This window comes from Tachysurus fulvidraco, chromosome 4 (assembly GCF_022655615.1).
Source record: "Tachysurus fulvidraco isolate hzauxx_2018 chromosome 4, HZAU_PFXX_2.0, whole genome shotgun sequence".
Classification (NCBI taxonomy): Eukaryota; Metazoa; Chordata; class Actinopteri; order Siluriformes; family Bagridae; genus Tachysurus; species Tachysurus fulvidraco.
This window is the reverse complement of record NC_062521.1, coordinates 30,015,596-30,043,095: the sequence shown is the minus strand read 5'-3', so window position 1 is coordinate 30,043,095 and position 27,500 is coordinate 30,015,596. Positions and strand designations below refer to the sequence as shown.

General features: G+C 42.7%; 6 protein-coding genes across 10 annotated transcripts in view; 3 read left to right on the top strand and 3 right to left on the bottom strand.

The window, feature by feature from the left end:
* The window catches only part of lgi2b (leucine-rich repeat LGI family, member 2b), an 8,838-nt gene extending 8,490 nt beyond the window's left edge, over nt 1-348 (bottom strand). Inside the window, exon 1 of the mRNA XM_027157021.2 lies at nt 1-348. This exon is cut by the window's left edge and continues 33 nt beyond it. Within this exon, the coding sequence (XP_027012822.2) occupies nt 1-260 (260 nt within the window). The 5' untranslated portion in view covers nt 261-348.
* A 3,621-nt stretch (nt 349-3,969) lies between these two features.
* cdk2ap2 (cyclin-dependent kinase 2 associated protein 2) lies at nt 3,970-6,303 on the top strand. Its single transcript, XM_027156998.2, has 4 exons — nt 3,970-4,571; nt 5,278-5,369; nt 5,763-5,883; nt 6,063-6,303. Exons 1-4 carry the CDS (start codon nt 4,517-4,519, stop codon nt 6,128-6,130), a joined length of 336 nt encoding a protein of 111 aa, XP_027012799.1. The 5' UTR covers nt 3,970-4,516; the 3' UTR covers nt 6,131-6,303.
* An 816-nt stretch (nt 6,304-7,119) lies between these two features.
* On the bottom strand, nt 7,120-12,275 carry LOC113649314 (aryl hydrocarbon receptor interacting protein). The gene is made up of 7 exons (XM_027157011.2): nt 12,145-12,275; nt 10,540-10,722; nt 10,173-10,361; nt 9,811-9,987; nt 9,201-9,342; nt 8,499-8,728; nt 7,120-8,417 (listed from the first exon to the last, which is right to left on the bottom strand). The coding sequence occupies exons 1-7, from the start codon at nt 12,259-12,261 to the stop codon at nt 8,412-8,414; spliced, it is 1,044 nt and encodes a 347-aa protein (XP_027012812.1). The 5' UTR covers nt 12,262-12,275; the 3' UTR covers nt 7,120-8,411.
* A 939-nt stretch (nt 12,276-13,214) lies between these two features.
* Nucleotides 13,215-16,868, bottom strand: sod3b (superoxide dismutase 3, extracellular b). 4 transcript variants are annotated; one of them, XM_027157016.2, is made up of 4 exons: nt 16,596-16,868; nt 15,681-15,853; nt 14,618-14,740; nt 13,215-14,352 (listed from the first exon to the last, which is right to left on the bottom strand). In XM_027157016.2, exon 4 carries the CDS (start codon nt 14,332-14,334, stop codon nt 13,732-13,734), a length of 603 nt encoding a protein of 200 aa, XP_027012817.2. In that variant the 5' UTR covers nt 14,335-14,352; nt 14,618-14,740; nt 15,681-15,853; nt 16,596-16,868; the 3' UTR covers nt 13,215-13,731. The 4 variants fall into 4 exon arrangements, with proteins under 4 accessions (XP_027012817.2, XP_027012818.2, XP_027012813.2 ...); XM_027157017.2 differs by having other exon boundaries at nt 15,687-15,853; XM_027157012.2 differs by lacking the exon at nt 14,618-14,740.
* A 993-nt stretch (nt 16,869-17,861) lies between these two features.
* Nucleotides 17,862-21,981, top strand: ing2 (inhibitor of growth family, member 2). The gene is made up of 2 exons (XM_027156997.2): nt 17,862-18,118; nt 20,368-21,981. Exons 1-2 carry the CDS (start codon nt 17,977-17,979, stop codon nt 21,084-21,086), a joined length of 861 nt encoding a protein of 286 aa, XP_027012798.1. The 5' UTR covers nt 17,862-17,976; the 3' UTR covers nt 21,087-21,981.
* A 4,645-nt stretch (nt 21,982-26,626) lies between these two features.
* Nucleotides 26,627-27,500, top strand: part of stox2a (storkhead box 2a) — a 60,272-nt gene continuing 59,398 nt past the window's right edge. Inside the window, exon 1 of one of the 2 annotated variants that reach the window (XM_047812810.1) lies at nt 26,627-27,500. This exon is cut by the window's right edge and continues 56 nt beyond it. In XM_047812810.1, coding sequence (XP_047668766.1) covers nt 27,235-27,500 — 266 coding nt within the window. In that variant the 5' untranslated portion in view covers nt 26,627-27,234. The other variant, XM_047812811.1, reaches the window with a different exon arrangement.

Sequence of the window (27,500 nt, the reverse complement as noted above, 5' to 3'; positions counted from 1 at the left end):
ATGAAGGATGATCCGACGCAGATGATGGTCTCCGTGGTACAGGTGCATCCTGAAGGACATTTAAACACACGCTTTCCTCCTGAGCAGCTCACACAGAACGCCAACAGGACGAGGACTAAGAGTCGCACAGGAGCAGTGTGAGCTGCACCGGTCATTGTGGAAGCTGCACTGTTTATACCGAGTCCCTGGGACAGGATGCAGCACTGCAGGAACTCAGACCAGCATGACTGGGGCTTTTGCGTTTTTAACTCAATGCGCATGCGCGACGATGTTGTGCAACCGAGTCGGAAAAAACTTCATTTTATACCGTATATAGTGTTTAACACTAAAACATATACACAACAATACGTCGATAAATCTGACAATATTAGAATAAATGGCGTTATATTCAGCTGTGAGGAAATAATTACTGAATATTAATATTATATTTTCAAAAAATGTTGTAAATCTTTTTATATTTCCAGTTTAGTTTATTTCACTTTTAAATGTCACGTTTGACTCTTTTTTATAATACACACTCCACTGATATAAATACATAGTGTATGATGTGGTGAAGGAGTCTCCAGTGTCAGTGTGTGTATGATGTGGTGAAGGAGTCTCCAGTGTCAGTGTGTGTATGATGTGGTGAAGGAGTCTCCAGTGTCAGTGTGTGTATCAGTCAGAGGTGAAGCTGAAACTTCTCCAAAACTTCAGGACAGAAGAGTTTACACTTCTTTACTGTTTCTCAGGTACAAAAGACGATAAGCTTTTCTAAAGTGACATGACATACGGCTAAGTATGCTTTCAGAGAGAGAGTAAAGCGAGGCTGATGATAACAGGAACTTGTTTTGCAGATGTTCTCCTAAACATTACATGTTACTATAAGTGCATAAAAAGGTATGACATTATGTTCAGGAAATATAAAATGCACTTGTTAATTGTGGAGGTAAATTTGATTAATATCTTGGATCTGTTTTTTTTTTATGTTTAATTGCTTATGTATCACTTTCTTGATCTTCGAGCACGCATCGGTTATTTAAAGGTTCTTTAAGTGTTCATTGGGCAAATTTCTACAAAAAGTTCCACTTGAAAAATTTTTCTCATGGTTTCTGTGAGAGTCTAACAGCAAAAATATTATTTCACACATTAAAAGTGTATATACCAGCCTTCTATGGAGGATGATGATGATGATGATGATCCGCTTCAATAAAGAGGACTGAGTCTTAGTGTTCCACTCAGATTTTGAGTCCTTTAAGAAAATACTGCTTCGTCACGATCCTCATTTCAGGTTATTAAACTGAATTAAACAGAGGTTTCAACATCCAACTACATTTAGTGTTGTAGATTGTCTTGGACCTGTGTAGCCTACCTATAAACCTCTTATTAATGCTGTGATATGATTCAAGCCACGTGGATTATAAATAGATTTTAAAATGGGGGACTTATTCTGACAGGACAAACCATTTTTGTAAAGAAAGGATTAATGTCAGTGGCACACTGAGGAACGAAGTAAAAGTGTATAAAGTCTTTTTTCTTTTTTATATGGATTCAATGAGCCAGGGATTATTTTCATCTCTATTAGATTCTCTCCTGGAAACTGATGTTCCGTGTGCTTTCATAAAATATTCAGAATGAGATGAGTGTAAGAGGATCAGTAGTAGTGGAAGCTTTCTGGGAAACCTTTTAGTGTAAACGCTGCTCACTGGGGCTCACAAGCTGCTCAGTGTAGTACATTATATCAGTGACCAGTGAATATACACTGGTGTTACTGATGAACCTGATAAAACAACCAGAAGTTTAATAACATGGAGGAAATCCTAACAAACTCCAAAACACAATTATATTAAAATAATCCCCAAAGTGTGACTTTTAGGGCCACTGAAGAACATTAACTCATCATCAGGCTCATGAAAACAGATCGAGACAGCTTTTGCTTTATGACATGGTGCATATGTCCGTGCTAGAAGATGGTAGATTGTGTCCATGAAGATGTGTACATGGACACAAATACACTCAGATCGACCGTGACATTCACTTGCTCATATTTGGTATTAACAGCCCACACAAGGCAGGCTGGGTCTTGTCATTCATGCTGTAGGTGCCAAATTGAGACCCTACCATCTGTGTGTCCACTGCAGCTCTGCTATGTGCTTTTGGCTGACAGGAGAGGAATGTTCTGCTCACAAAAATTGTACACAATGATAATGTGAGTCACATGACTTAATAAGCAGAAATGCAGTCACGTGATTTAATGAGCAGAAATGCAGCGATGATTGGCTGATAAATGAGTAAGTTTAAATGTGCTCCTAATAAAGCGATCAATTATACCATTTATTTATTTATTTGTTTATTTATTCATTTATTGTTTTTGTACATTTTAAAAACAAATCTCAAAAAAGTATAATTATTTCGATATGAGAGTTTTGCACTATACTGTGTAAATGGTAACAGACATTAAGTAAAGAGAATTAAAGTTTAAACCTCCAAACTTTTACTTTAACAGTAAAAATCAATCCGGAAGTAAGAATCGTTTGTTTTGTGTTTTGTTCACGACGAACCCGACGACGACGAGATATATATATATACACACTAGATGTCACCTTGTATAGGGATTTACACTGGAACGAATGCGTCAATTGAGCCGCCATCTTGGTACGGGGGACCCCCTCCTCTTAATGCATTAGCGTCAATGTTGGCAAAGTAATAAAATCACTATAAATCGTCATGAATGCGATTCTAGTTTTTTTTTTTTGTCGTTCCAAAAGGTCAGACATGTATTTATCATTAAGTCCAGAGAAAATTTAAGTCTTTGTTATTAAGATAATCTACCTTTTCACGATATAATGCATAGTGCTAGTAGGTGTAAGTTTATTACTTACATTCTTCCACTTGAGTAAACTTCATATGAACAATCACTACTTACCTTATAGCCTACTGCATGCAACACTGCTGTGACTATACATGTTCATTTAAACATTTAAATTGTATTGGTTTATTAAATATGACACACAAATTCAAGAGGAACATAATGTGAAAGTTAGATAGTCGAGGTGCCAAAGACCGTTCAATCTTATATTTATTCCTTTCCTGCAATACTTTTGCCAGATTAAATAATTATATAATAAAGTTACATAAACCGAAAAAAAAAATTTGACTTTGGGGCTGAACTTGTCATCCTTCTAGGACTGTCAGCTGAATTAACCATTTAAAAAAAAAGTGTTTATTGTCCCTGCAACTTGTCCATGACAGACGTCTCTGTCTATCACTTGGGAATCTACAAACAGATTCAGATTCTGATTATTTTATTTAATACCATGTCAGCAATCAAAAGCTATCTTCATGGCAAAATTCAATTACAAAAATACAAATATCATATAAATGCAATAAAAACAAAACAAATATAAACAGCAAGTCATATTATACAATTTTTTTATTTTAATTAACAAAAAAAATCCAAACCTTTTTCAGACATACTGTAGTCATTAAATATGTCCTTATTAAGAGAAGTAAGTTGATAAAAGAGCATTCTGCTTGTGTTAAGTCCAGGACAATCTAATAAAATATGTTTGACAGATAAGGGAATCTTACAGAACATACATAAAGTTGGGTCTTTTCACCTTTAAGCAAAAAAAGATCTAGATTAAGATTAAGAGCTTCAGAATCTACAAACATTGTCAGTTTCCCTAACTGTCACAAACTAAAGGGTAACTAACATGGATTAGCTGCGGTCGTTAACCACGGACTGAAACAAACCAATGGAACACGAAATATAATTCCCTAACATTCAATACCATAAAACACATTCTGACTTGTGTAATGTGATCCCTTAGTGTCTGGGTTTTAGATTTCTTTCATTTGAACAGCATCCGGCTTCGTCCATGCATTTTTGAAGTAAAGGAGCACCGTACAAAGATGGCGGCGGTTTTGACGCATTTTTAGGACCCCAAGGCGACATCTAGTGTATAGATATCTATGGAGGAACCCACGCACACATGCGACGTTGTGATGTCACACACGCGTTTCTCCAGCACGTATGCGCGAGCCGCTTCCTGTGGTTTGCCATTTTCGGCTTTTTGACAGAGCTTCGGTTCGCTTTTGTTCTTCTGTTTGTTTGTTTGTTTGTTTGTTTGTTTGTGTTTATAACTTATTTTATTAGAGTTCGGTTCTGAACGGGAACGTTATCACTGTACATTCAGTAGAAACGTATAAATATAGTTAGTTAGCAGAATAAGTGTTAGCCGTTTGCTAGCGGCATTGTTAGCATTGCGGAAGGGGTTAGCTTAGCTTAGCTTAGCTTAGCTTAGCACTTTAATTAACATTGGTGTTGGTGTGAATGAGAAGACACCTGTATATTTGTGTCTAGGAGAAAGACAGACGAGTGTGTGTGGGTTTTTGTGCGATACTTTTAGGAGTGTGTGTGTGTGTGTGTGTGAGTGAGAGAGAGTGTGTGTGTGAGTGAGTGAGTGAGAGAGAGAGAGAGAGTGTGAACATCGTTAAAAGTTGACTGTACATCACGGAGCAGTTTAGTGAGCTCAGTATGAGTTATAAACCCATCGCTCCAGCTCCTGCAGGCTCTAATCACACACCTCCAGGTGAGCTGCTTTCATCACTGCACCTTCATCATCATCATTCATACAGTTTAACTTCTGATGAGTACGAGTCAGTCAGTCAGACAGAATGTAAATGTCTTCGTGACACACACACACACACACACACACACACACACACACACAGACAGTGAGGTGTTAGTTTATTATCCAGACCACAACATCACACAGGAGGCTGCTTCGTGCTCATGAGTTCACACACTTCCCAAAAACAGCCTAATACTCTGTTCAGTGTTTGTCACCTGGAGTCTGTAGCTTTGTACCCAGGAGCTGTTGGTATCATTCTAATCGCTGTCCTGTGACTCTTCCCATGATTCACAATCTGCTGGTACCGAACGTCTCCTCACACGCCGTGTGTGTCGTCTCTGGGTTCTTCGTTAGAGCTAAAACTACATGATGTTTTCTGTCACGGTGCTTAGGGACTGTGTCAGAAAACTGTTACAGCTTTGTCTCTGACTTTCAGAGCGCAGACACCGGATATTCTCTCTCTCTCTCACACACACACACACACACACATCAATAATGAGCCATGACATTTCTCAACTTCAGTGTGGTACACCGTACCTCTCTGCTCATGGGTTAACAAATATAAATTGTGATTGTAATCAGATATTTGTGCTACAGTGCTTCCTACAAGCTCAGTTATGTCTTTATAACCTCAGTGTCTTTACCTTTTATTTCTTGGTCTCAGGGTCTTGTGGCTCGTCTCCGTCTCTGCCCTCGGCCTCCACCTTCAGACCGGTGTTCAGCGACTTCGGTCCACCGTCCATGGGCTTTGTACAGGTACAGGAAGATCTCAAAAATAATCAGTGATTAATAAGATATCTATATCGTAATAACAAAATGGCTGACGTTGTCCTATAATTTCTTACTTGTTCCTTTTTAAATACAGAATTGATCTGTACGTACCGTGATACAATGCTTTTTTCCATAACTCGCTGGATTCGACCTGAGGATAAACATCCATTAGCTTACAGTCCTTGTCATTCAAATTTAAAAATGAACACACAGATTTTTGTCAATACAAACTGTTTTTTGTTTTATATATTTATATACACTTTTGTATTGTTTTTAACAGTGGTGTGATGATTAATCCTCTAAATATAGATTTAATAAAGAACTGAAATCTCAAGGAAATTGATTTTCAAAAAATATTTATATTTTTTTACACTTCAGCCTGTGAAAGTGTCTCAGGGGTCAACATACAGCGAGCTGCTGTCTGTTATAGAGGAAATGAGTCGAGAGATCAGGCCCACGTACGCTGGCAGTAAAAGTGCCATGGAGAGATTGAAGAGAGGTAACACTTACACACACACACAGTATCATGGTGTTATAGTTAAACTACACTCTACTCTAATATTGTCCTTTAACAGCTCAAAAAGGAGCAGAAAAAATCTACTCCCCAAAAATGTTGCTATGATACAGTGTTATGACTGATGGAGAGAAAACATGAAATGCCTCTTGTCTGTGTTTCAGGAATCATCCACGCCCGAGCTCTAGTGAGAGAGTGTCTAGCTGAAACCGAGCGCAGCGCTCGCACATAACACACACCACTCTGCTCCATCTCTCTTATTCTCTCACACAAACACACACACAGACTTTTACACACTTCTGTTCCACATAATTGCTTTTGTAATTTCAAACTTTTTGCAGTTCCGTATTTAAATGCAAAAAAAAAAAAAAAAACACAGAATAAAAATCCGGTTTTACAATTAAACATCGAAAACGTTTGTTTCTGCTCTCTACACTTTTGGATATTTAGATAAATTTTTCAATGTTTTATTTTGACTTAAAAATAAATCAATGAAATTTTGAACAAGGTTCCTGCTGGATAAAATATTTTTGTAATAGAAAATTAAATATTAATAAAATAGTGACATGACATACGGCTAAGTTCGGTGACCCACTGAGAATTTGTTCTCTGTGTTTAACCCATCCAAAGTGCACACACACACAGCAGTGAACACACACACCACCGTGAACACACACCCGGAGCAGTGGGCAGCCATTTATGCTGCGGTGCCCGGGGAGCAGTTTGGGGGGGTTCGGTGACTTGCTCAAGGGCACCTCAGTCATGGTATTGCCGACCCGAGACTCGAACCCACAACCTTAGGTTTAGGAGTCAGACTCCCTAACCATTAGGTCACGACTTCAGCTATTATTAAAAGTAATTTAAAAACACATTAAACTCAGTTTTATAAATGTACTTGTATATTAGTAAACACTACCAGCTGAAGACCTGAACACAAATGAGCAGCATTTCACCTCCTGAAGAGGAGACTGAAGAAAGGAACAAGTGAACACTCAAAAAAAGTGTCCTCTGATACAAAATGTGTAAGTAGTAAGTTGTTCAATCAGGACCTGAGAGCTGACATTCTGATCTATCAATCAGCTCTTTATTCATCTTCTGATCTGAAACGTTGGTCTTTAGGATATAAGAAGCGATAAAAAAAACTGCCTTGCTGTTCCAGGACATCCGGTCAGGACTGTAAGTGTGAGTCTGATGCGAACGACACGTCTATAAAACGTTTACTTATCTTTTCCAGACATTTTCTTTATTTGGCTTTAGTTATAACATAAATGCGGATCTTTACAGTCACATATAAGGCATAAACAATCCCATAAATGGAGTTAATGTGTCTTGGCAGATGGTCGCTGGATAATTCTTTGAGTCGCTATGGAAACAACATCACAACCTTGTAGTTTCATTCTCAACATCTTTACGCACAAACATCACGATTCAGGATATTTATCGTCACTAAGAAGTTGGAACAAATATAAAAGAAAACCCACAGGAAGTGTAGTGTAAAAGATAAACGCTTTTTAGAGCGATAATTTTGGTAATAATTCCATATTGAGAAATTTTTTTTTAAAAATACTTCTAAAAACGTTTAGAAGACGTTTAGATGAGGATGTCGATGCAGGAGCCGGTTGTCCACCCCGACTTAACGTGTGTACATATGCAATATCTGTGACCACATGAAGGTTTATACGTTTAAAAGAAAAGATACACGTGTACATGTAAAGACAAAAACTATTACAAAAAGAAATGAACAGGAAAGATACAGGATTACTACAGAAAGTATTACGTTAGAAAAGGCGTTAGAGGACTTTGTATACGATTGTCTCTCTCAGGGGGCGTGTCTGTCTGCCTATCTCTCAGGGGGCGTGTCTGTCTGTCTGTCTGCCTGTCTCTCAGGGGGCGTGTCTGTCTCTCACTCAGGGGGTGTGGCTTTCTGCCTCTCTCTCTCTCAGGGGGCATGTCTGTCTGTCTGCCTCTCAGGGGGTGTGTCTGTCTGTCTCTCTCAGGGGGTGTGTCTTTCTGTCTCTCTCTCTCAGGGGGCGTGTCTCTCAGGGGGCATGTCTGTCTGCCTGCCTCTCTCAGGGGGTGTGTCTTTCTGTCTCTCAGGGGGCATGTCTGTCTGTCAGTCTCTCTCAGGGGGCGTGTCAATCTGTCTGTCTCTCTCAGGGGGTGTGTCTGTCTGTCTGTTTGTCTCTCAGGGGGCGTGTCTGTCTGTGTCCCAAATGCTAGAGGTCACATCTAGCGTCACCACCACAGTGTGACACTCTGTCCTTTCCTTCATCATGCTGCCTTGTAAGAACTTTAGCGTTTAGGACACAGCCCAAGGGATCTTGTAACAGTGTTAGGTGTTAATAAACAAAGGTGTGTGTGTGTGTGTGTGTGTGTGTGTGTGTGTGTGAGTGAAATAAATGAAGAAAGCTGCTCGTGCTGTATTGGTGAAGAGTTCATGTGCTCAGGTGTCACAGCGTCTCAGTAACGGAGCGTCTCTTCAGGGACGACTACAGGAAGCGTCTCCGCTGGTTTCAGCTCTGAAACAGAACACAGCTGATTATTTTCCTGGAACAGCACAACACACAGAGTATTACTGAGAGTGTGTCTGTGTGACTGACCGTAGTAGCTGCTGCTGAGGTGCTGCTAGAGATGAAGAGTTTTTTGTAGCGTCCTTTCTCCTCTTGGTCCTTCTCTCGAATGCGTTTCTCCATCATTTGGATCTCTTTGCTCACAGCCGGCCCGAGGGAAGGGTCCAGTTCCAGAACTTTCTGAAAATCAGCTCGGGCTTCGGCTTCATTCCACACGGCTGCGTGAGCTTTTCCTCGCTTGAAGTACGCCTTTACGTTATCTGCAGGGGAAGAGAGGGTGTGTGCGTGTGTGTGTGTGTGTGTGTGAGAGAACATTAACACAACCAGAAAATAATGCACAGGTTTAAACTTAGTGGTCAGGAATTCAGACAGAGGAGGAGGAGGGCAGAGAAAGGCAGTGAGAGAGAGAGTGAAAGACTGAGTGAGTGAGTGAGTGAGTGAAAGACAGAGAGAGTGAGAGAGAGAAAGAGAGAGAGAGTGAAAGACAGAGAGAGAGAGAGAAAGAGAGAGAGAGTGAAAGTCAAAGAGAGAGAGTGAGTGAGACAGAGAGAGAGAGACAGAGTGAGTGAGAGAGAGTCAGAGAGAGAGAGAGTGAAAGACTGAGTGAGAGAGAGAGTGAGTGAGTGTAAGTGTGTCTCTCTAAACCATAGCTTTTATACACACACACACACACGCGCACGCACACACACACACCCACACACCCCGGACTGAGCACTGATCTGAGTCTCTTACCCTCATACTTGTTGAGCAGAGAGGAGCAGTGGTCCAGCACCTCATAGTACTGCCCCTGGATCAGTTTACACTGGCAGTAATTCAACAGCAGCGGCGTGATCATTATGTCCAACTTAATCCATGGCTCATCGCCTGGCTGCTCCTAAACACACACACACACACACACACACACACACACACACACACACACACACACACACACACACACAAATCAAATTAATCACCAACATTTGAATTTACCCCTTGTATGTTGTTCGTATCTTCGTTACTCAGCCGGTCTTCGTGGGTCTGTTCGACCCGCTGCATTTTTGGGTTTTTAATTCAACACAATCAACACAAATTTGATGTTAAAAACTCTACAGATGTTTACTTCATCCCAATTACAAGCGATATAAACAGTATATATGGTAAATATTTGCCCTTGACCTTTATTACATCACATTTTTAATTAAAGTGCTACTCCTTTATTGATTAACGTTAATGACTAACGATAAGCTGTTATTCCATATAAATTGGGGTTATATATACATCACGATTATACATCAGTGTTATATACTGTGAGGAGAAAATGTCAGCGTCTCTCTCTCTCTCTCTCTCTCTCTCTCTCTACCTTCATCTGTAGGTTCTTCAGGCAGGCGATGGCGTTATAATATCTTTCTGCAGCTCCTGCCGTGTCTCCCTTCTTGAAGAGTGCATTTCCTTCCTCATGAATCTGTGGCACAGCGGCCAGCTTCTCTTCGTCCGTCATTGCCCATGTCTCCAAAGCGAATGAGCCTGCAGGCAAAACCTGCAACACACACACACACACACACACACACACACGTTTATAACATGGTGTAGTTCTATTAGAGATCCATGTAGAGCTTCTCTAACATTAACTAAGAGTCCACCTTTGTTATAGTACCATATAATCCCTGTCCACACACACACACACACACACACACACACACACACACACACACACAAACAAACCTCCAGGAGCTCTATAGTGAAGACCAGAGGCTGAGGGTTGCTCTGGAGCTGTTCTAGGTCTCTGTGTCCATGTGAGTGGTGAGAGTGGACCTGTGCGATGCCACAGCAGTGTCTCTGTCCCTCCAGAGGATCTTTACCCTTGCTGATGTTCCTCAGAGACCGAGACACCAGAGGGTACAGAGTCGTGTGCTGGAGGAGAAAACACAGAGGGATGAGATGATACAAATAAACAACTTATAACACTTTCACACCACATAGGACTTTTTTTTTAAGTGTTCACTGTGTAAGACTGAACCAAATCTCAACCTTTAACCTTTTGGAATACTTCAGGACAGGACCACACTAAACTGCACACCACACCACGTACCTTGACGTCGCAGGTGAACTCCGAGACCTCGCCGACCCTCATGGTGCTGACCACACACTCCCACACGGGCAGCTTAAACTTCTTCCCCAGGATGAGCTCCATGGGTTTACTCTTCCCTCCCATGGTCCTGGAGTCATCCAGCAGCGTGCCGTCGCACAGGCTGCTGCGGTAATGAAACGTCACCTGCAGGAAAACACACGTGCAGCACCAGAAATATTGGCACCCGGTAAATCATTAAAGCACGCTATTCAGTGCTGTCGTGTCGGAAAAGGAAAAACAGGGCTGCCGATAAACTGTCACATAATTTTTTGTGTTTCCTACTTAAGGTTAGATTTCTCTCAGAATTTCAGTGAGAGATTTAAGCTAATCGACCACAAAGGCATTCATTCATTCATTCATTCATTTTCTACCGCTTATCTGAACTTCTCGGGTCACGGGGAGCCTGTGCCTATCTCAGGTGTCATCGGGCATCGAGGCAGGATACACCCTGGACGGAGTGCCAACCCATCACACTCTCATTCACTCACACACTACGGACAATTTCCCAGAGATGCCAATCAACCTACCATGCATGTCTTTGGACCGGGGGAGGAAACCGGAGTACCCGGAGGAAACCCCCGAGGCACGGGGAGAACATGCAAACACACACAAGGTGGAGGCGGGTATCGAACCCCCGACCCTGGAGGTGTGAGGCGAACGTGCTAACCACTAAGCCACCGTGCATCCCCACCACAAAGGCATCTTAGTGAGAATTAGTGATGAGATTTCTGTCTCTTTTCAGTGAGTCTGATCGTTTGACTCGGTTCACCGAGTCAGTTCCAAAACAGCTCAACAAATATAAATGTGATATCTGCTCCACAGATTTGTGATATTTTCTCCTCGTCTCGGACAAACTATGGATCAGGTAATTTCATGGAAGTGCCTATGAAACAGCTCGGATGTGTGACTTGACTAAAACAAGAGCCGATTCATTCACCAGCTTCAGTAAAAGATCCAGTGAGTGAAAGCCAACTAAGGAAACATCTTTAATAGCAGAGGAGACTTCATGTTGTGTGCTTCTGTTGAGCTCCAGGGGGCGGAGCATATTTACACTTTATAGAGCAATTAAAGACAACAATAGTACAGGATGAGTCACATAAATAAAACCTAAATAATTAAAATCACTATTTTTGTATTCTTTCTTTCTAGATACAGGAGGGGATTAATGTCCTGAACACTAACAGTGATTTTATTATTATTATTATTATTTAAACATAAAGTGCTGGATCACAGCTTACATCTTTTTTTTTATATTTATATTACACACAATGCTCTAACTGTAGCATCTGATAGCATCTAGCTAATGTCCATTAGCAACACTGCTAACTTGTTCATCTCAGTATATAACCGATAACAGACAGCTAGATAAATGTGTCTGTCCATCAGGAGACATAATAAACCCTTTTACATCGAATGTTTAGCTATAAATAAGGCAGTGATGAAGGCCAAACGCCGCTAGCTAGGTCAGTTAGCCGGTTAGCTTTGTAGCGTTACAGAACACTCATGAATTAATGCCTTTAATCGTTATAAATATTCCTTTAAATATTGCCCGATTGCACATTTTACCTTTGTGCCATCCAGATAATCCGGGATTTCACCTTTTCCAGGGGAAATGACTTTTTTCTGGATGCCATCCGCACTGAGCTTTAGAGCAAGTTCCTCCATTCTCGAAATGTAATACATACAAATACACACAGGGGGCGATAGAGTCCGCGAGCGGTGTTTGGGAAAGATCGGCAATGATCGGGAATCTTCGGGGAGGACTCGGGAAAGATCGGTAATGATCGTGGATCTTCGGGAAGGACTCGGGAAAGATCGGTAATGATCGGGGATCTTCGGGAAGGACTCGGGAAAGACGTTCGGCAAAAGTCGGACTCGTTCAAATGATCGGTATGTAGATGATCAGATGATACAGAATGGTGTTAGATTCTGACCATTAGTATATTAAGTTATTACAAATTTATAAATTATAAATTCTTTCAGAACCAGATTATATTATAAGCTCAAATTCATCATTTTATACCTTACATATTGTTTATAATGTATTATTATTATTTAACACGGCTCGTCTTTTAAAATATGTCTTTACAGGGGAAACGATCACAAAGTGACAAAGTGACGTGACATACGGCTAAGTAAGGTGACCCACTCAGAATCTGTTCTCTGTGCTTAACCCATCCAAAGTGCACACACACAGCAGTACACACACACAGCAGTACACACACACAGCAGTACACACACACACACACACACACACACACACACACACACACACACACACACACACACACACACACACACACACACACACACACACACACACGGAGCAGTGGGCAGCCATATATGCTGCAGCGCCCAGGGAGCAGTTGGGGGGGGGGGGGTGTCGGTGCCTTGCTCAAGGGCACCTCAGTCGTGGTATTGCCAGCCCGGGACTCGAACCCACAACCTTAGGGCTATGAGTCAGACTCTCTAACCATTAGCCACAATGTCCCCCTTATGTTTCAAATCACTTGTGTTTCTCTTTGTATTTCGCCATGTTCCAGATGACCAGAGATGATCTTCACATGACCCAGAATTTATGAAGATAACACAAGGTCATGTTCGAGGAGAGGCGTAAACAGACGAACGCAGATAAATCCTGAATCACACTATTTATTACACATTGAAAGTTAACGAAATTGGATTAAAAGAGAAACGGCACAATTACACAGACGTTGAACTGACAGTTCATTTGTTTTTACATCAGTTTGTGACGAATGATTTCATTTGTACATTGATGAAGAAGAATCTTCTAACAATCCTGTCACGGATTAAGATGTAAATTATTTAGATGCATCACACAAAATAATTCTGCACTTATTATATAGATCACATCTTCATGACGTAATAAAATCTGAGCCCCATTTGAATGAGGACATTCTAACAAGATGTAGACGTACAGGAACGATGCTTGTTAAGAAGACAAACTAATAATGAATAATAAGGGAGAAGTAGAAATAGAAGAAAAGTTAGTGTCTTTGTTCCTTCATGCAGTTTTTCCTGTAGATCAAGTTTCCCTAATCATGACATCATTATATCCTCCTTGTGAACATGACATGAACAGAATGACCATCAGATGCTCAGACGTGTTTACAGATTTAACCTCACATTAATTCAGTGACGAGTTTTATTCCAGGGTTTGGAACTGCTTATTCCGATCACACAACAGGCCAGTCGTGCTCCTGCGTTCCCGTGCAGAAGACTTCCTGGATCTCCTCCGTTTCCCATGTCGTCCTCCTTCTCGTGGATCACCACGGCACGACTGAGCACCGAGGTGCCACCGTACAGAGTGGCTTTGGAGGTTACAGCTCGTCGAATCTTCCCATTGTGGGTTATAAAGTTTCCGAAATCCCCCGGGTGATGCGGATGGTTGACTTCGTTCGGGTTGTAGTGGCCACCGGTGGAGATGCAGCCTTCGCTGAGATCTCCATACTGGTGAATGTGTATTGCTCTGTACGTTGTGTTATAGTCAGGCAGACCGTACAGCCTGAACATCACCTGTAACTTCTCCTGTGGGCCGGTTTGTTTAAACAGGACGTGTCCGTACACTCGGGGCGTTCCCGGCAGCAGCCGGGTGTTGGGTTTCATCCTGCATGTGGCGTACAGAGAGCCATTGAACAGCTCGTGCTGAGGAGGCTTCAGCGTGAGCTCCTCACTCAGCGTCGGTGTGTGAAAGACAAAGCTGAGCAAGAGCACCACTGGGAGTGTGTAGGACATCTCCTTCACTGATTATTCCTAAAGAACCGAGGGAATGAAAGCAGAAAATTAGGAATGATCTAATGTCTCACTCCCCTCTGTTTGAAAAGTCATTCGTTCATCTTCAGGAATTAATTTATCCTGGTCAGGGTCACGCAGCTAATTCACCTATCAGCAGGTTGTGAGCAAACTAAAGAACTCCAAGGAGCTCACACAGTGTATTCAAGCTGACGTTTTTGTTTTTCTAGTTTAAGTAAATGAGTGCAGAGTGTAAACAAGTAAAGCACTAAAACATTAAACCTACACAGAACAAAGCCTTCGTCCTCCAGCTCGTCTCTACCAGGGTGTAGTTTCAGTGTAATCATGACTGAGGAGACGTTCTCTCCCAGCCGAGATAAGGATGATAAGGAAGGGTGTCTGTGCAGTGCTGTACACGTAAACAAAAATTATTCTAATAGTATAATGTTCTAATGTTCACGTGAAATTAAAATTTTTACTGAACAGACTGGATGAAATCTGCAACGTTTCAACCCTGAACCTGAACTAAGAAAGAAAACCTATTATTATTATTATTATTATTATTATTATTATTATTATTATTATTATTATTATTATTATTATTATTACCACAGTCAAATCATCACACACGCACAACCATAACAGATGGTTGATATATTTACATATTTTTTATATCAGTATTTCTTATAAAAATGTCATCTCTGTGGTTTTTGATATTCATTCAAGTTCATATTGATCTGACATTTAATTGGATTTAGATTTAGATTTAGACTAAACTGGATAAAATATATTCTGAGTCAAAGCATTCTCACACCAGATATATACTGTATATAATATATAAATTATCTTGTAGACACATTAAATTAAATATTTTTTACCGTCTTCGGTTTACATCATTCTGTATAGTGCTGTCATATCTTAATACAACAATAACACAATAAATCATAATGATATACCATGAATCTTCATCTCCAGGCTTCCTGGGGTGTAATATAAACCTTTTAGTCCAATATCAGACACAAAAAGTAAAAAGGTCTAATAACTAACACCAACTAATAATATCAGCATTCGACTTTATTGATATAAGAACTTGTATACGTTTAAAATGCAGCTCAATGTGCTTTACAGAGTAAAAACAGGCAGAGATAAAAGTGTAAATGTAAATAAAACTCCTAGTAAGTCTTCTAAAGTTTTAGATAGAAACCTGTTAGTGTATATAGTCAGAATGGATGACTCGGTCCTATAAAGCTCAATATCAACAGCTTTTTTTCTTCTCCATGCTGCAACACATTCACACTACATTCACACTTTCAGAGCAATTATTATTTTGTCAGTATAGTAATACACACCTTTACCTCGCTGTAGTTTTAAGGTCCTGCTCGGTGCTGTGTGTTTCTCTACCTCCTTCCTTTGCTTCTGTCTTATATAAGCACACGGAAAAAAGGTTGTGTAATTGTTCACTCCCTGATTCTGTTTTGGTTTTTTTGGATCATTGCCTGGAGCCTGATGTTTTTATACACTGCTGCCTCATGAGGAAGAGAGAAAAAGGGGGCAGAAATGAATAAAAGATGATGATGATGATGATGATGATGATGATGATGATGATGATGATGATTAGCACTAGTAGTAATAGTATTTGTATACATTTACATTTACAGGTTGTAAACAGGGGAGAAAGTCTTCAAGCTTTCAGTCAATTATTATTTTTATTACAACTAATTATAAGTTAATTATAATTGTATATTATTTAGATTTACCAATCAACAAAAACATGAACAGCAATAATAACTATACAGAACAATAATAACTATACAGATGCACTTCACACTAGATTTAACCTTTTTATTTTTTCTTATATTCTACATTTTTATTCTAATGGTTTAATATTTATTTTAATGTCAATTAAAAAAGCAAAGACACGACGAAACATGCACTATTTGTTTATTTATATAAAAAACACCTTCTCTTATCAATGTGTGGTTGTGTGTTGGGTGTTTAACACCACATTAATATACATATAAGGAACATTATAAAAGATAATAAAAGTTTATTTATAACGCGAGCTGAAGGACCGAACAGCAGCCAATCAGAGGACGAGTCTTCGGGAGTGACGTAAAGCTTCATTTGCAGTGAAATTAAAGTGAAATAAATGAAAAATACAGAAGCGATATCACCGTTTTAGACATTATAATAGCACCTATGTGATATAATACACGTATAAACTGTATATAAGTGAAACTAAAAATTATATATAAATAATCTACCGTCCTGTAAACACATAGTGCAGTGTTGGTGGATATAAGCAGCGCGAGGACACCGCTGTACTGCGCATGTCTGAATACTTGCTCTCTAAGCTACACACTGAGAACCAGGTTTCTCCCCCAGTGCTTAGGGGAAAGTCCCCGGACCCTGAGCAGAGATGTTCCGCCTGATCGGCACGTCATGAGCCTGTGACGGTGCCCCGTCCTGCTAAGACGCCACCTGCTGGCTGAGCAGAGCACCACAGGCCATGTTGGTCATTACCACAGAAATGCAGGTACCTGTAACACCGCAACTGAACGGGGCTCATTCTCAGGATGCGCTTTTTTACACTCACCAACTAACGGAACATATCTGTAATGTTCTGTAATAATCTGTAAATCAAACCAGAAGCATGTAAATAAATAAACATGCTAAACTGTACATACTGTTTTAAAGCGTTTGAACAGGACAGACTTAGGTGCTTAACACGCTAATCCCCCCCATCCCGGACGGCTCAGTGGAATGATCCGTTTCCACGGAAACAAGTGTGTGAAGGAGAGCAGACATTTTGTTAGGGCGCCGTTTTCAAACGCCGTCATATATATAAATGTTTTAATAAACATTAAGGTTTACAGCCGTTTTATAGCGTTCTGATTCAGTGTAATTTAGTGTGTTTATTATAATTATAACGGTGTGGAGGTAGAGAAACTTTATTTTGTACAAACACTGAACACACTTTCTGCTTTACTGTTTAACATTAATACTGTCTCAGAGTTGTGTTTATTGTCCCAACACTTTACACTAGAGTAAATAATAAATCTAAAGTAATGTAATAAGATTGAGATTTAGCATGGCGAATATAACAGCTACCTAAAGCGCTGCTGCCCCGCCCTGCACCCCCTCCCGCACCAGACGCGGAATCTTTTAAGATGGGCGGATCCTGCGCATGCGCAGTAGCTTTGTGTGAGAGGAGTTCTTGTAGTGAGAGAAGTGAATTTTGTCCGGAAAGAAGAAGGAGAGAAGAAGGGAGAGAAACACACACACACACACACACACACACACACACACACACACACACACACACACACACACACACACACACACACACACACACACACACACACACACACACACACACACACACACACACACACACACACTCTTACACACAGACTCACACACACAGACTCTCATACACACACACACTTTCACTCTCTCACACACACACACACACACTTTCACTCTCTCTCTCTCACACACACACACACACACACTCTCTCTCTCTCTCTCTCTCTCTCTCTCTCACCACACACAAACACACTCTCTCTCACACACACACACACACACACACACACACACACACACACACACACACACACACACACACACACTCTCTCTAAACCCATGATGTTGGCACAGTATCCCACCCCAGAGAGCAGTGATCTTGTGAGCTATGTGGACGACTACCTGGACTGCGTGGAGTCTCTGCCTCAGGACATACAGAGAAATGTCTCACTTCTGAGGGAAATAGACAACAAATATCAAGGTTTGTCTTCTTCAACCTTCTCAAATTCCATGTTTTATTACTGTTCTGGTGTTGTTTCTGGTCGCAATGTTTTCTCTTACAAACACATTAAGTGTTTTATCTGTAATTCTGTAAACAATCGCCAAAGACTTGAGACTCAGTGTGAGACTCGGTGTGAGCAGCAGTGTGAGCAGCAGTGTGAGACTCAGTGTGAGACTCAGGTGTGTGACTCTGTGTGAGACTCAGGTGTGAGACTCAGGTGTGAGACTCAGGTGTGAGACTCAGGTGTGAGACTCAGGTGTGAGACTCAGGTGTGAGACTCAGGTGTGTGACTCAGGTGTGTGACTCAGGTGTGTGACTCAGGTGTGTGACTCAGGTGTGTGACTCAGGTGTGAGACTCGGTGTGAGACTCGTGTGTGAGCAGCAGTGTGAGACCCGGTTTGAGCAGCAGTGTGAGCAGCAGTGTGAGACCCGGTGTGAGCAGCGGTGTGAGCAGCAGTGTGAGACTCGGTGTGAGCAGCAGTGTGTGACTCAGTGTGAGACTCAGTGTGAGACTCGGTGTGAGACTCAGGTATGAGCAGCAGTGTGTGACTCGGTGTGAGCAGCAGTGTGAGACTCGGTGTGAGCAGCAGTGTGAGACTCGGTGTGAGCAGCAGTGTGAGACTCAGGTGTGAGACTCGTGTGTGAGCAGCAGTGTGTGACTCAGTGTGTGACTCAGTGTGAGACTTGGTGTGAGCAGCAGTGTGAGCAGCAGTGTGAGACTCGGTGTGAGCAGCAGTGTGAGACTCGGTGTGAGCAGCAGTGTGAGACTCGGTGTGAGCAGCAGTGTGAGCAGCAGTGTGAGACTCAGTGTGAGCAGCAGTGTGAGACTCGGTGTGAGCAGCAGTGTGAGCAGCAGTGTGAGCAGCAGTGTGAGCAGCAGTGTGAGCAGCAGTGTGAGCAGCAGTGTGAGACTCTGTGTGAGCAGCAGTGTGAGACTTGGTGTGAGCAGCAGTGTGAGCAGCAGTGTGAGACTCGGTGTGAGCAGCAGTGTGAGACTCGGTGTGAGCAGCAGTGTGAGCAGCAGTGTGTGACTCAGTGTGAGACTCGGTGTGAGCAGCAGTGTGAGACTCGGTGTGAGCAGCAGTGTGAGACTCGGTGTGAGCAGCAGTGTGAGACTCGGTGTGAGCAGCAGTGTGAGACTCGGTGTGAGCAGCAGTGTGAGACTCGGTGTGAGCAGCAGTGTGAGACTCGGTGTGAGCAGCAGTGTGAGACTCGGTGTGAGCAGCAGTGTGAGACTCGGTGTGAGCAGCAGTGTGTGACTCGGTGTGTGACTCGGTGTGTGACTCGGTGTGAGACTCAGGTATGAGCAGCAGTGTGTGACTCAGTGTGAGCAGCAGTGTGAGCAGCAGTGTGAGACTCGGTGTGAGCAGCAGTGTGAGACTCAGTGTGAGACTCGGTGTGAGCAGCAGTGTGTGACTCAGTGTGTGACTCAGTGTGTGACTCAGTGTGAGACTCAGTGTGAGACTCAGTGTGAGACTCGATGTGTGACTCGGTGTGAGCAGCAGTGTGAGACTCGGTGTGAGACTCAGGTATGAGCAGCAGTGTGTGACTCGGTGTGAGCAGCAGTGTGAGACTTGGTGTGAGCAGCAGTGTGAGACCCGGTGTGAGCAGCAGTGTGAGACCCGGTGTGAGCAGCAGTGTGAGACCCGGTGTGAGCAGCAGTGTGAGACCCGGTGTGAGCAGCAGTGTGAGACCCGGTGTGAGCAGCAGTGTGAGACCCGGTGTGAGCAGCAGTGTGAGACCCGGTGTGAGCAGCAGTGTGAGACCCGGTGTGAGCAGCAGTGTGAGACTCGGTGTGAGCAGCAGTGTGAGACCCGGTGTGAGCAGCAGTGTGAGACTCGGTGTGAGACTTGGTGTGAGCAGCAGTGTGAGACTCGGTGTGAGCAGCAGTGTGAGACTCGGTGTGAGCAGCAGTGTGAGACTCGGTGTGAGCAGCAGTGTGAGACTCGGTGTGAGCAGCAGTGTGAGACTCGGTGTGAGCAGCGGTGTGAGCAGCAGTGTGAGACTCGGTGTGAGCAGCAGTGTGAGACTCGGTGTGAGCAGCGGTGTGAGCAGCAGTGTGAGACTCGGTGTGAGCAGCGGTGTGAGCAGCAGTGTGAGACTCGGTGTGAGACTCGGTGTGAGCAGCAGTGTGTCTTTAGTTTTTGAGACATTTGAGATAAAAAGGATGAGAAACTCTCAAGCACAGAACTTCAGCCCTGAACTTCCTGTCTGTGTTTTTCTCTCAGAGATCTTAAAGGAGGTGGACGAGGTGTTCGACAAGTATAAAAAGGAGGCAGATGGAGCTCAGAGAAAGCGACTCCAGATGCAGCTGCAGCGAGCCCTCATCAACAGCCAGGAGCTCGGCGACGAGAAGATCCACGTGGTCACGCAGATGATGGAGGTGGTGGAGAACCGCTCGCGTCAGATAGAGGCTCACTCTCCCTGCATATTGGACCCCAGCGATTCCGAAAGACTGGCCGAAAAACCTCGCCACGAGTCAGGAAGCAGCGCCGCTAATGCTGTATTAGAGCGCTCGTCGTCACGCAGGCCTCGCCGCCATCGCAACAGCGAGAGCAGGGATTCGTGTTATAGCGCCAACGGCGCTAACGGGGTGCTGGATGACCCCTGCGAAGAACCTGCTGCTCAGCCGCCTCGTGAGAAAAAATCCAAATCGGTTAAGAAGAAGAAACGCTCGAAAGCCAAGTCTGAACGTGACGTTTCTCCCACCATGGAGTTCAGCATCGACCCCAATGAGCCCACCTACTGCCTGTGTGAGCAGGTTTCCTACGGAGAGATGATCGGCTGTGATAATGAGCAGTGCCCCATCGAGTGGTTCCACTTCTCCTGCGTTGGACTTACATACAAACCCAAAGGGAAGTGGTATTGTCCCAAGTGCCGAGGAGACAGCGAAAAGACCATGGAGAAAAGCACAGAGAGGGCGAAGAAGGACCGCCGCTCCAGGTAGTGACTCAGAGACCAGTCGTGTGCACGGAAGAACAAGACGTCAAGTCTGAGCCACACATATGGAACTTTCCAGACTGTTCCAGACTGTCCGTGCTCCACGGACTCACGCTGATCTTCCTCACTCACTCCACACAGCAACACCTCGTGCTTCCAGCTTCACTTGGTGTGTTTACTGAGTAACACCTCTGCTGATCGGCTCAGATCAGGCTCCATGGCAGCATGCTGTTACTCAGAGGAAATTAAGTCAAAATCGTCTTAACGCAGTGATCGTGAACGGTCGTGTTCCATTTCAGACAGCGACACTCGTTACTCCCCCTCAGCACACGTCCTGGGTTGGTTCTCGTCCTGAGAGCTGTGCAGTTCTGCTAACACGAGACACCGTCCCAGAATGCACTGCGGTCTGACGCCATTTCCAGTTAAAGCATACACAAAGTATTTTAACACCAACATCTGCGCTTTTATCTTCAGCTTGCTGAACACCTCACAGCGTAGCGATTAACACGCGTGTGTTACAAAACACACAACAGCGAAATGAAACCATCCTTCATTCAAAATAACAGCGATCTGAGGAGCGAGCGCTGGAACACAGAGACTCACAAAACTGCCATCAGTGCTCCTAAAATGTACACAAAAGACTTTTTCACACTTGATTTTTTCATTTGCGTCGCGAAAGCGGCGACATGCACAGGATCAGACCTCCGTCACGTCCCAGTCTTTCTGTTCATTTCATTTAGCATCAAGATGGAGAATATGTCTTCCAGTGGGACAGAACGGTTCTGTGTTTCTGTTGCTTTGTCGAGTTGTTTTTTTTTGTATGTTTTTTTTTTTTTTTTTTTTTTGATTCTAGGATTTTTGTTTTTTTTTTTAAACTAAAAGTAAGTTTTGTGTATTTAAATAAACCAGTGCTTTACATCCCGGTGTGTGTTTGGTGTATTTGCAGGTTTATCATCATAGAAGTGACAACTCATGTGACACTTTAACAAGAATCTCTGTGTGTGTGAGTGTCTAACAAAAAATCTAACATTGTGATTTCTGTTAAACGTGTTAAGAGTCGTGGAATGATTCCGTATGTAGACACACAAGTGTGTAAGATCCTCCGCGTCACGCTGATGTCCAATCTAAACAAACCTGACCATAGCCTCAGAGTTTATCAAGTGTCTCCTCCTCACCTGTGCACATCCACCAGGCTACGCTGTTCCTCTTAAAGTGAGACAGCTCTGAACATTTGACTGAAGTACATCTTATCGAGCCCACGTCTCATCCTCCAATCAGCAGGTAATTAGATATGTCATGTCACAGGTAGGTGGAGAATTTCATTCCCTTTCAAAATAAAAGTTCTGGGGCTCCCCGGTCGTTGCCCGTGGTGACGGAGAGACGCAGGATAATCTGAAAAAACAATATTCCCAGCTCTTACTGTTGGACTTTATACAGTGTATAAAGATGGATTTCTCCATCAGTCTGAGAAAGCGGAGTCGGAAAAAATCACCACACTGATAAACATCAAGCTACTCAAGAACAAGACACGCACATGGGGGGCGGGGCATATACGCTCTCGAGAGAATTTAATTGGACAAACAGAAGAGTGGTACAGGATGAGTCATTAAAACTAATACTTTAATCGTTTGACAGAAGGGATGAAGTATAACATTTAAATCTCCTGCAGTGTTCTGGATGTTGTAGCAGACGCTCTGTCGCGGTCGTAACACTGAAGGTTATGCAGTTAAAGAAAAGTTACTGAACTCCTTTAACTTGCTCGACTTTAAACGAGGGAAAGAAAAACGTAATGATCAACATTACAGTCATGAAACGATTAGTGATGGGCTGATGATGTAATAAGAATAAATTTGGGTTCATGGGGATTCCTCCATATGCCAAACCAACAAGAAAGACATTTCATTCAAACAAACAAACAAACAAACAAACCAACCTGCTGACTTGTGGTTCTGCCATTTGTCCTCCGTGTCATTTTTCTTTGATTAGACAGCGTGATCAGATTAATCTAACAGTTCTTAGCTCCGCCCCCTTCTATAGCTGTTTTAGGAGAAATGGATGACAGAGTAAATAATCCACCTTGTTCCTGTTCATTCTTTCACATTGCATACGTTTATGGATGTGTGTGAAAAATATCACTGCAAATGCCAATCAAATCCAGTGGGCGTGTCTAATGATGTACCTGTCACTGATTGAAGAATTCAGCCTCAGTACAAAAATCTTAAATTAGCAACACAGCAAGTAATCCGAGGGACATTTCTGGACCCTGGTCCTGGGGAGAGAGCAGTGCTGTGGGGCAGCGGCATGTAGGGGGCAGTATCGAGCAGAGCACTCTGTGTAGTAATGAGTACATCTTCACACTCATGACTCTGTGTGACTCTGTGATTCACTGTTGTGGAGATCTGGACTGTGATTATTCAGAAGGTGTAGCCCTGACACTAGTGCAGATATTTTGGGGGGTACGGTGGCTTAGTGGTTAGCACCTTTGCCTCACACCTCCAGGGTTGGGGGTTCGATTCCCGCCTCCGCCTTGTGTGTGTGGAGTTTGCATGTTCTCCCCGTGCCTCGGGGGTTTCCTCCGGGTACTCCGGTTTCCTCCCCCAGTCCAAAGACATGCATGGTAGGTTGATTGGCATCTCTGGAAAATTGTCCGTAGTGTGTGAGTGTGTGAGTGAATGAGAGTGTGTGTGTGCCAGGTGATGGGTTGGCACTCCGTCCAGGGTGTATCCTGCCTCGATGCCCGATGACGCCTGAGATAGGCACAGGCTCCCCGTGACCCCGTGAGCTTTACAGAACATAAACATAGAACAAAAGGTTATTATAAAGAATAATATAAAGATTAATAGAATGCAAAATTCAAGATAAATATTAGATAGATTTAGTTCACAATGTGTATGTATTTATCCCTGTGGGGAGGAAAAACTCCATTAGATGGTAAAGGAAGAAACCTTGAGAGGAACCAGACTCAAAGGTGAACCTCATCCTCATCTGGGTGACACTGGGTGTGTGATTATATATATACAGTCTGATAAATGTTGTAGTGATGTAAAAAACCACATGGAGTTCACATCTCCTCTTTAGTATAGCAGAGTCTAACTGGAGCTGGTAGATCTCTAGATGCCTCAGGATTCACTGGGTCGACCTCATCTCAGTGGAGGTCCAAAATGTCATCCCTTGTTTCCATAACATTCGTAACAGACTCAGCTGAAATGTAAATCAGACAAGAACATTAAAATGAAGGCTCCAGGAAGAACAAAAAATGTTTTACAGGGATGATGTTGAAGTACCATTTTGGTTCCCTTTAGGCTTGAAAAAAATGTTTTTCTTTGGGGAACCAAAATGGTACTTCAACATCATCCCTGTAAAACATTTTTTGTTCTTCCTGGAGGAAGAAAAGAACCAGGAAGAACAAAAAATGTTTTACAGGGATGATGTTGAAGTACCATTTTGGTTCCCCAAAGAAAAACATTTTTTTCAAGCCTAAAGAACCTTTCACAACCATGGAACCTTTTCAATGCACAAAAGGGTTCGATGTAGTTTAAAAAGGTTCTTTAGGCTTGAAAAAAATGTTTTTCTTTGGGGAACCAAAATGGTACTTCAACATCATCCCTGTAAAACATTTTTTTCAAGCCTAAAGAACCTTTTTAAACTACATCGAACCCTTTTGTGCATTGAAAAGGTTCCATGGTTGTGAAAGGTTCTTCAGAGAACCACAAACTCTGAGAGAAAAGCATTTAGGAACCTTTATTTCTAAGTGTTTCTAACATGACAAACAAATGACCCTCAATCCATCGTCTTGTTACAGGATGTTTCATGGCAGGGTTTGAAAAATTTAATCCAGGTTTCCTGAAAAGAGCGTAAATAAATGAAACATCTACTTGTTCAGCTCAGCAGCAGGTTTCCTTGAAGGTAGTGATTTACTTCAGAGAGTCTTTCATGTGACAGTGTCATGAGTGTCATGTTCACTCAGAGGATCTGTAACAAAAAAAAAAAAACAACAGTGTTGCTTTCACAAGATTTTTAGCTTACAGTCCACTGATCACACGCCTTTCTAAAACTCCTCCTGAAACTATCACATTCGTGTGAACAGGAAGAAGGTTTCAGGTCACTTTCCCTTTATACATGTCCTTCTTTTATTTTTATTTATAGTATTAGGAAAAAGTTTATTTTATTCTTTAAACGTTTTTTTTCTTTCTCTTTCTCTCTCTTTTTTAGGTGTGGATGTAGATTGTGTGTGTACAGATGTAGGTGTAAGTGTATATGTTTCTGTTATCATTAGTGTACATGTAGCTTTTTTAATTTGTTTATATTCCATGGAGTATTTCATGTTTGTACAAATGTAAAGATTTTCATTTATATAACACTACACATACAAGAGCAAGAAGAATAATGCAAACAAACATGCATGCGGTCAGTAATCATACACACGGTCAGTAATCATGCACACGGTCAGTAATCATGATCACAGTCAAAAATCATGCACTCGGTCAGTAATCATACACACGGTCAGTAATCATACACAAGGTCAGTAATCATACACACGGTCAGTAATCATGCACTCGGTCAGTAATCATACACACGGTCAGTAATCATACACAAGGTCAGTAATCATACACTCGGTCAGTAATCATGCACACGGTCAGTAATCATACACACGGTCAGTAATCATACACAAGGTCAGTAATCATACACAAGGTCAGTAATCATACACACGGTCAGTAATCATACACAAGGTCAGTAATCATACACTCGGTCAGTAATCATGCACACGGTCAGTAATCATACACACGGTCAGTAATCATACACAAGGTCAGTAATCATGCACTCGGTCAATAATCATGCACGTGGTCAGTAATCATGATCACGGTCAGAAATCATACACACGGTCAGTAATCGTATACATGGTCAGTAATCATACACACGGTCAGTAATCATGCACTCGGTCAGTAATCATGCACTCGGTCAGTAATCATGCACTCAGTCAGTAATCATACACACGGTCAGTAATCATGCACACGCTTTCAGTAATCATGCACGTGGTCAGTAATCATACACACGTAATAATGATCATGGTCACTAATCATGATCACGGTCTGTAATCATGCACACGGTCAGTAATCATACACACGGTCAGTAATCATACACAAGGTCAGTAATCATGCACGCAGTCAGTAATCATACATGTGGTCAGTAATCATACACGTGGTCAGTAATCATACACGTGGTCAGTAATCATGCACACAGTCAGTAATCATACACGCGGTCAGTAATCATGCATGAGGTCAGTAATCATACACACAGTCAGTAATCATACACATGGTAAGTAATCATACACATAGTCAGTAATCATACACACTGTCAGTAATCATACACACTGTCAGTAGTCATACACATGGTCAGTAATCATACACACGGTCAGTAATCATACACACGGTCAGTAATCATACACAAGGTCAGTAATTTGCATCGCTGCAGTCCGGCCTGTAGGTGGAGTGAAGGAAACATCTGCACGCGCTTTCCTCCTCCTCCTCCTCTGCTCGGTCTCTCGCTCGCGCCTCTCCGCCACACAAATCCTTCTGTAGTCTCAGGCTGCCGGGCATGTAGAGCGCACGGCACCGGGAGACAGGGGAGAAGAGAAGAGCGCGCTCGGGTTTTGTCCTTGTAATTTCCTAGAGGAATCATAAACCGCGCGAGTGTGTGTGTGTGTGTGTGTGTGTGTGTGTGTGTGTGTGTGTGTGTGTGTGTGTGTGTGTGTTAATCATTTTTTCAGTTTTTATAAAACGAGGCAGAGTCTCTTGCGCGCGAGCCCAATAGAGGCAGACAGGCGCGTGCCGGTGCATTTCGTAAAAGGCGTGAAGATGAACGGATGAATTTATCGTGCGCAAGATGATGTGCTCAGTGAGGCAGGTGGTGAGTTATTAGAACACAGCCCAGTGATGATTGACCTGTTTTCCGTCAGTGCGTGTGTTTTTAATTCTCCATATTTACCGATTCCGTCATGATCTGAGGCTCGGTGATGGACTGAATGGATTTACCGTGAACTCGTTCCTCAGATCAGAGATGTGACGGTGTGTTGGTGTGTTTCATGCGCAGTGAAGCTGCAGTGTAGACTCTAGCCTTCATGGCCTCCTTTTGAGAAGCTGAGTGAGAAGGAGGAGATGGAGAAGTTCCTGCAGATCGCACCTCACTCCCTGGCCATCGTGCTGAGCCGTGTGGGCTCTGACGACTCTCCCACGGTCACAGAGAAGCTCCAGCACCATCACGCCGGATACGAGATCTTTGCTGACTTCAAAGCCGAGAACATGCAGCACTTTTGGAACAAGAAAGTCACGGACGCCATAGCAGATACCTTCTTCTTGGGATGGATAGACGAACATGTCCTGCTTATCCAGGGCAAGGAGGACCACTTAGAAGTGCTCAGGGA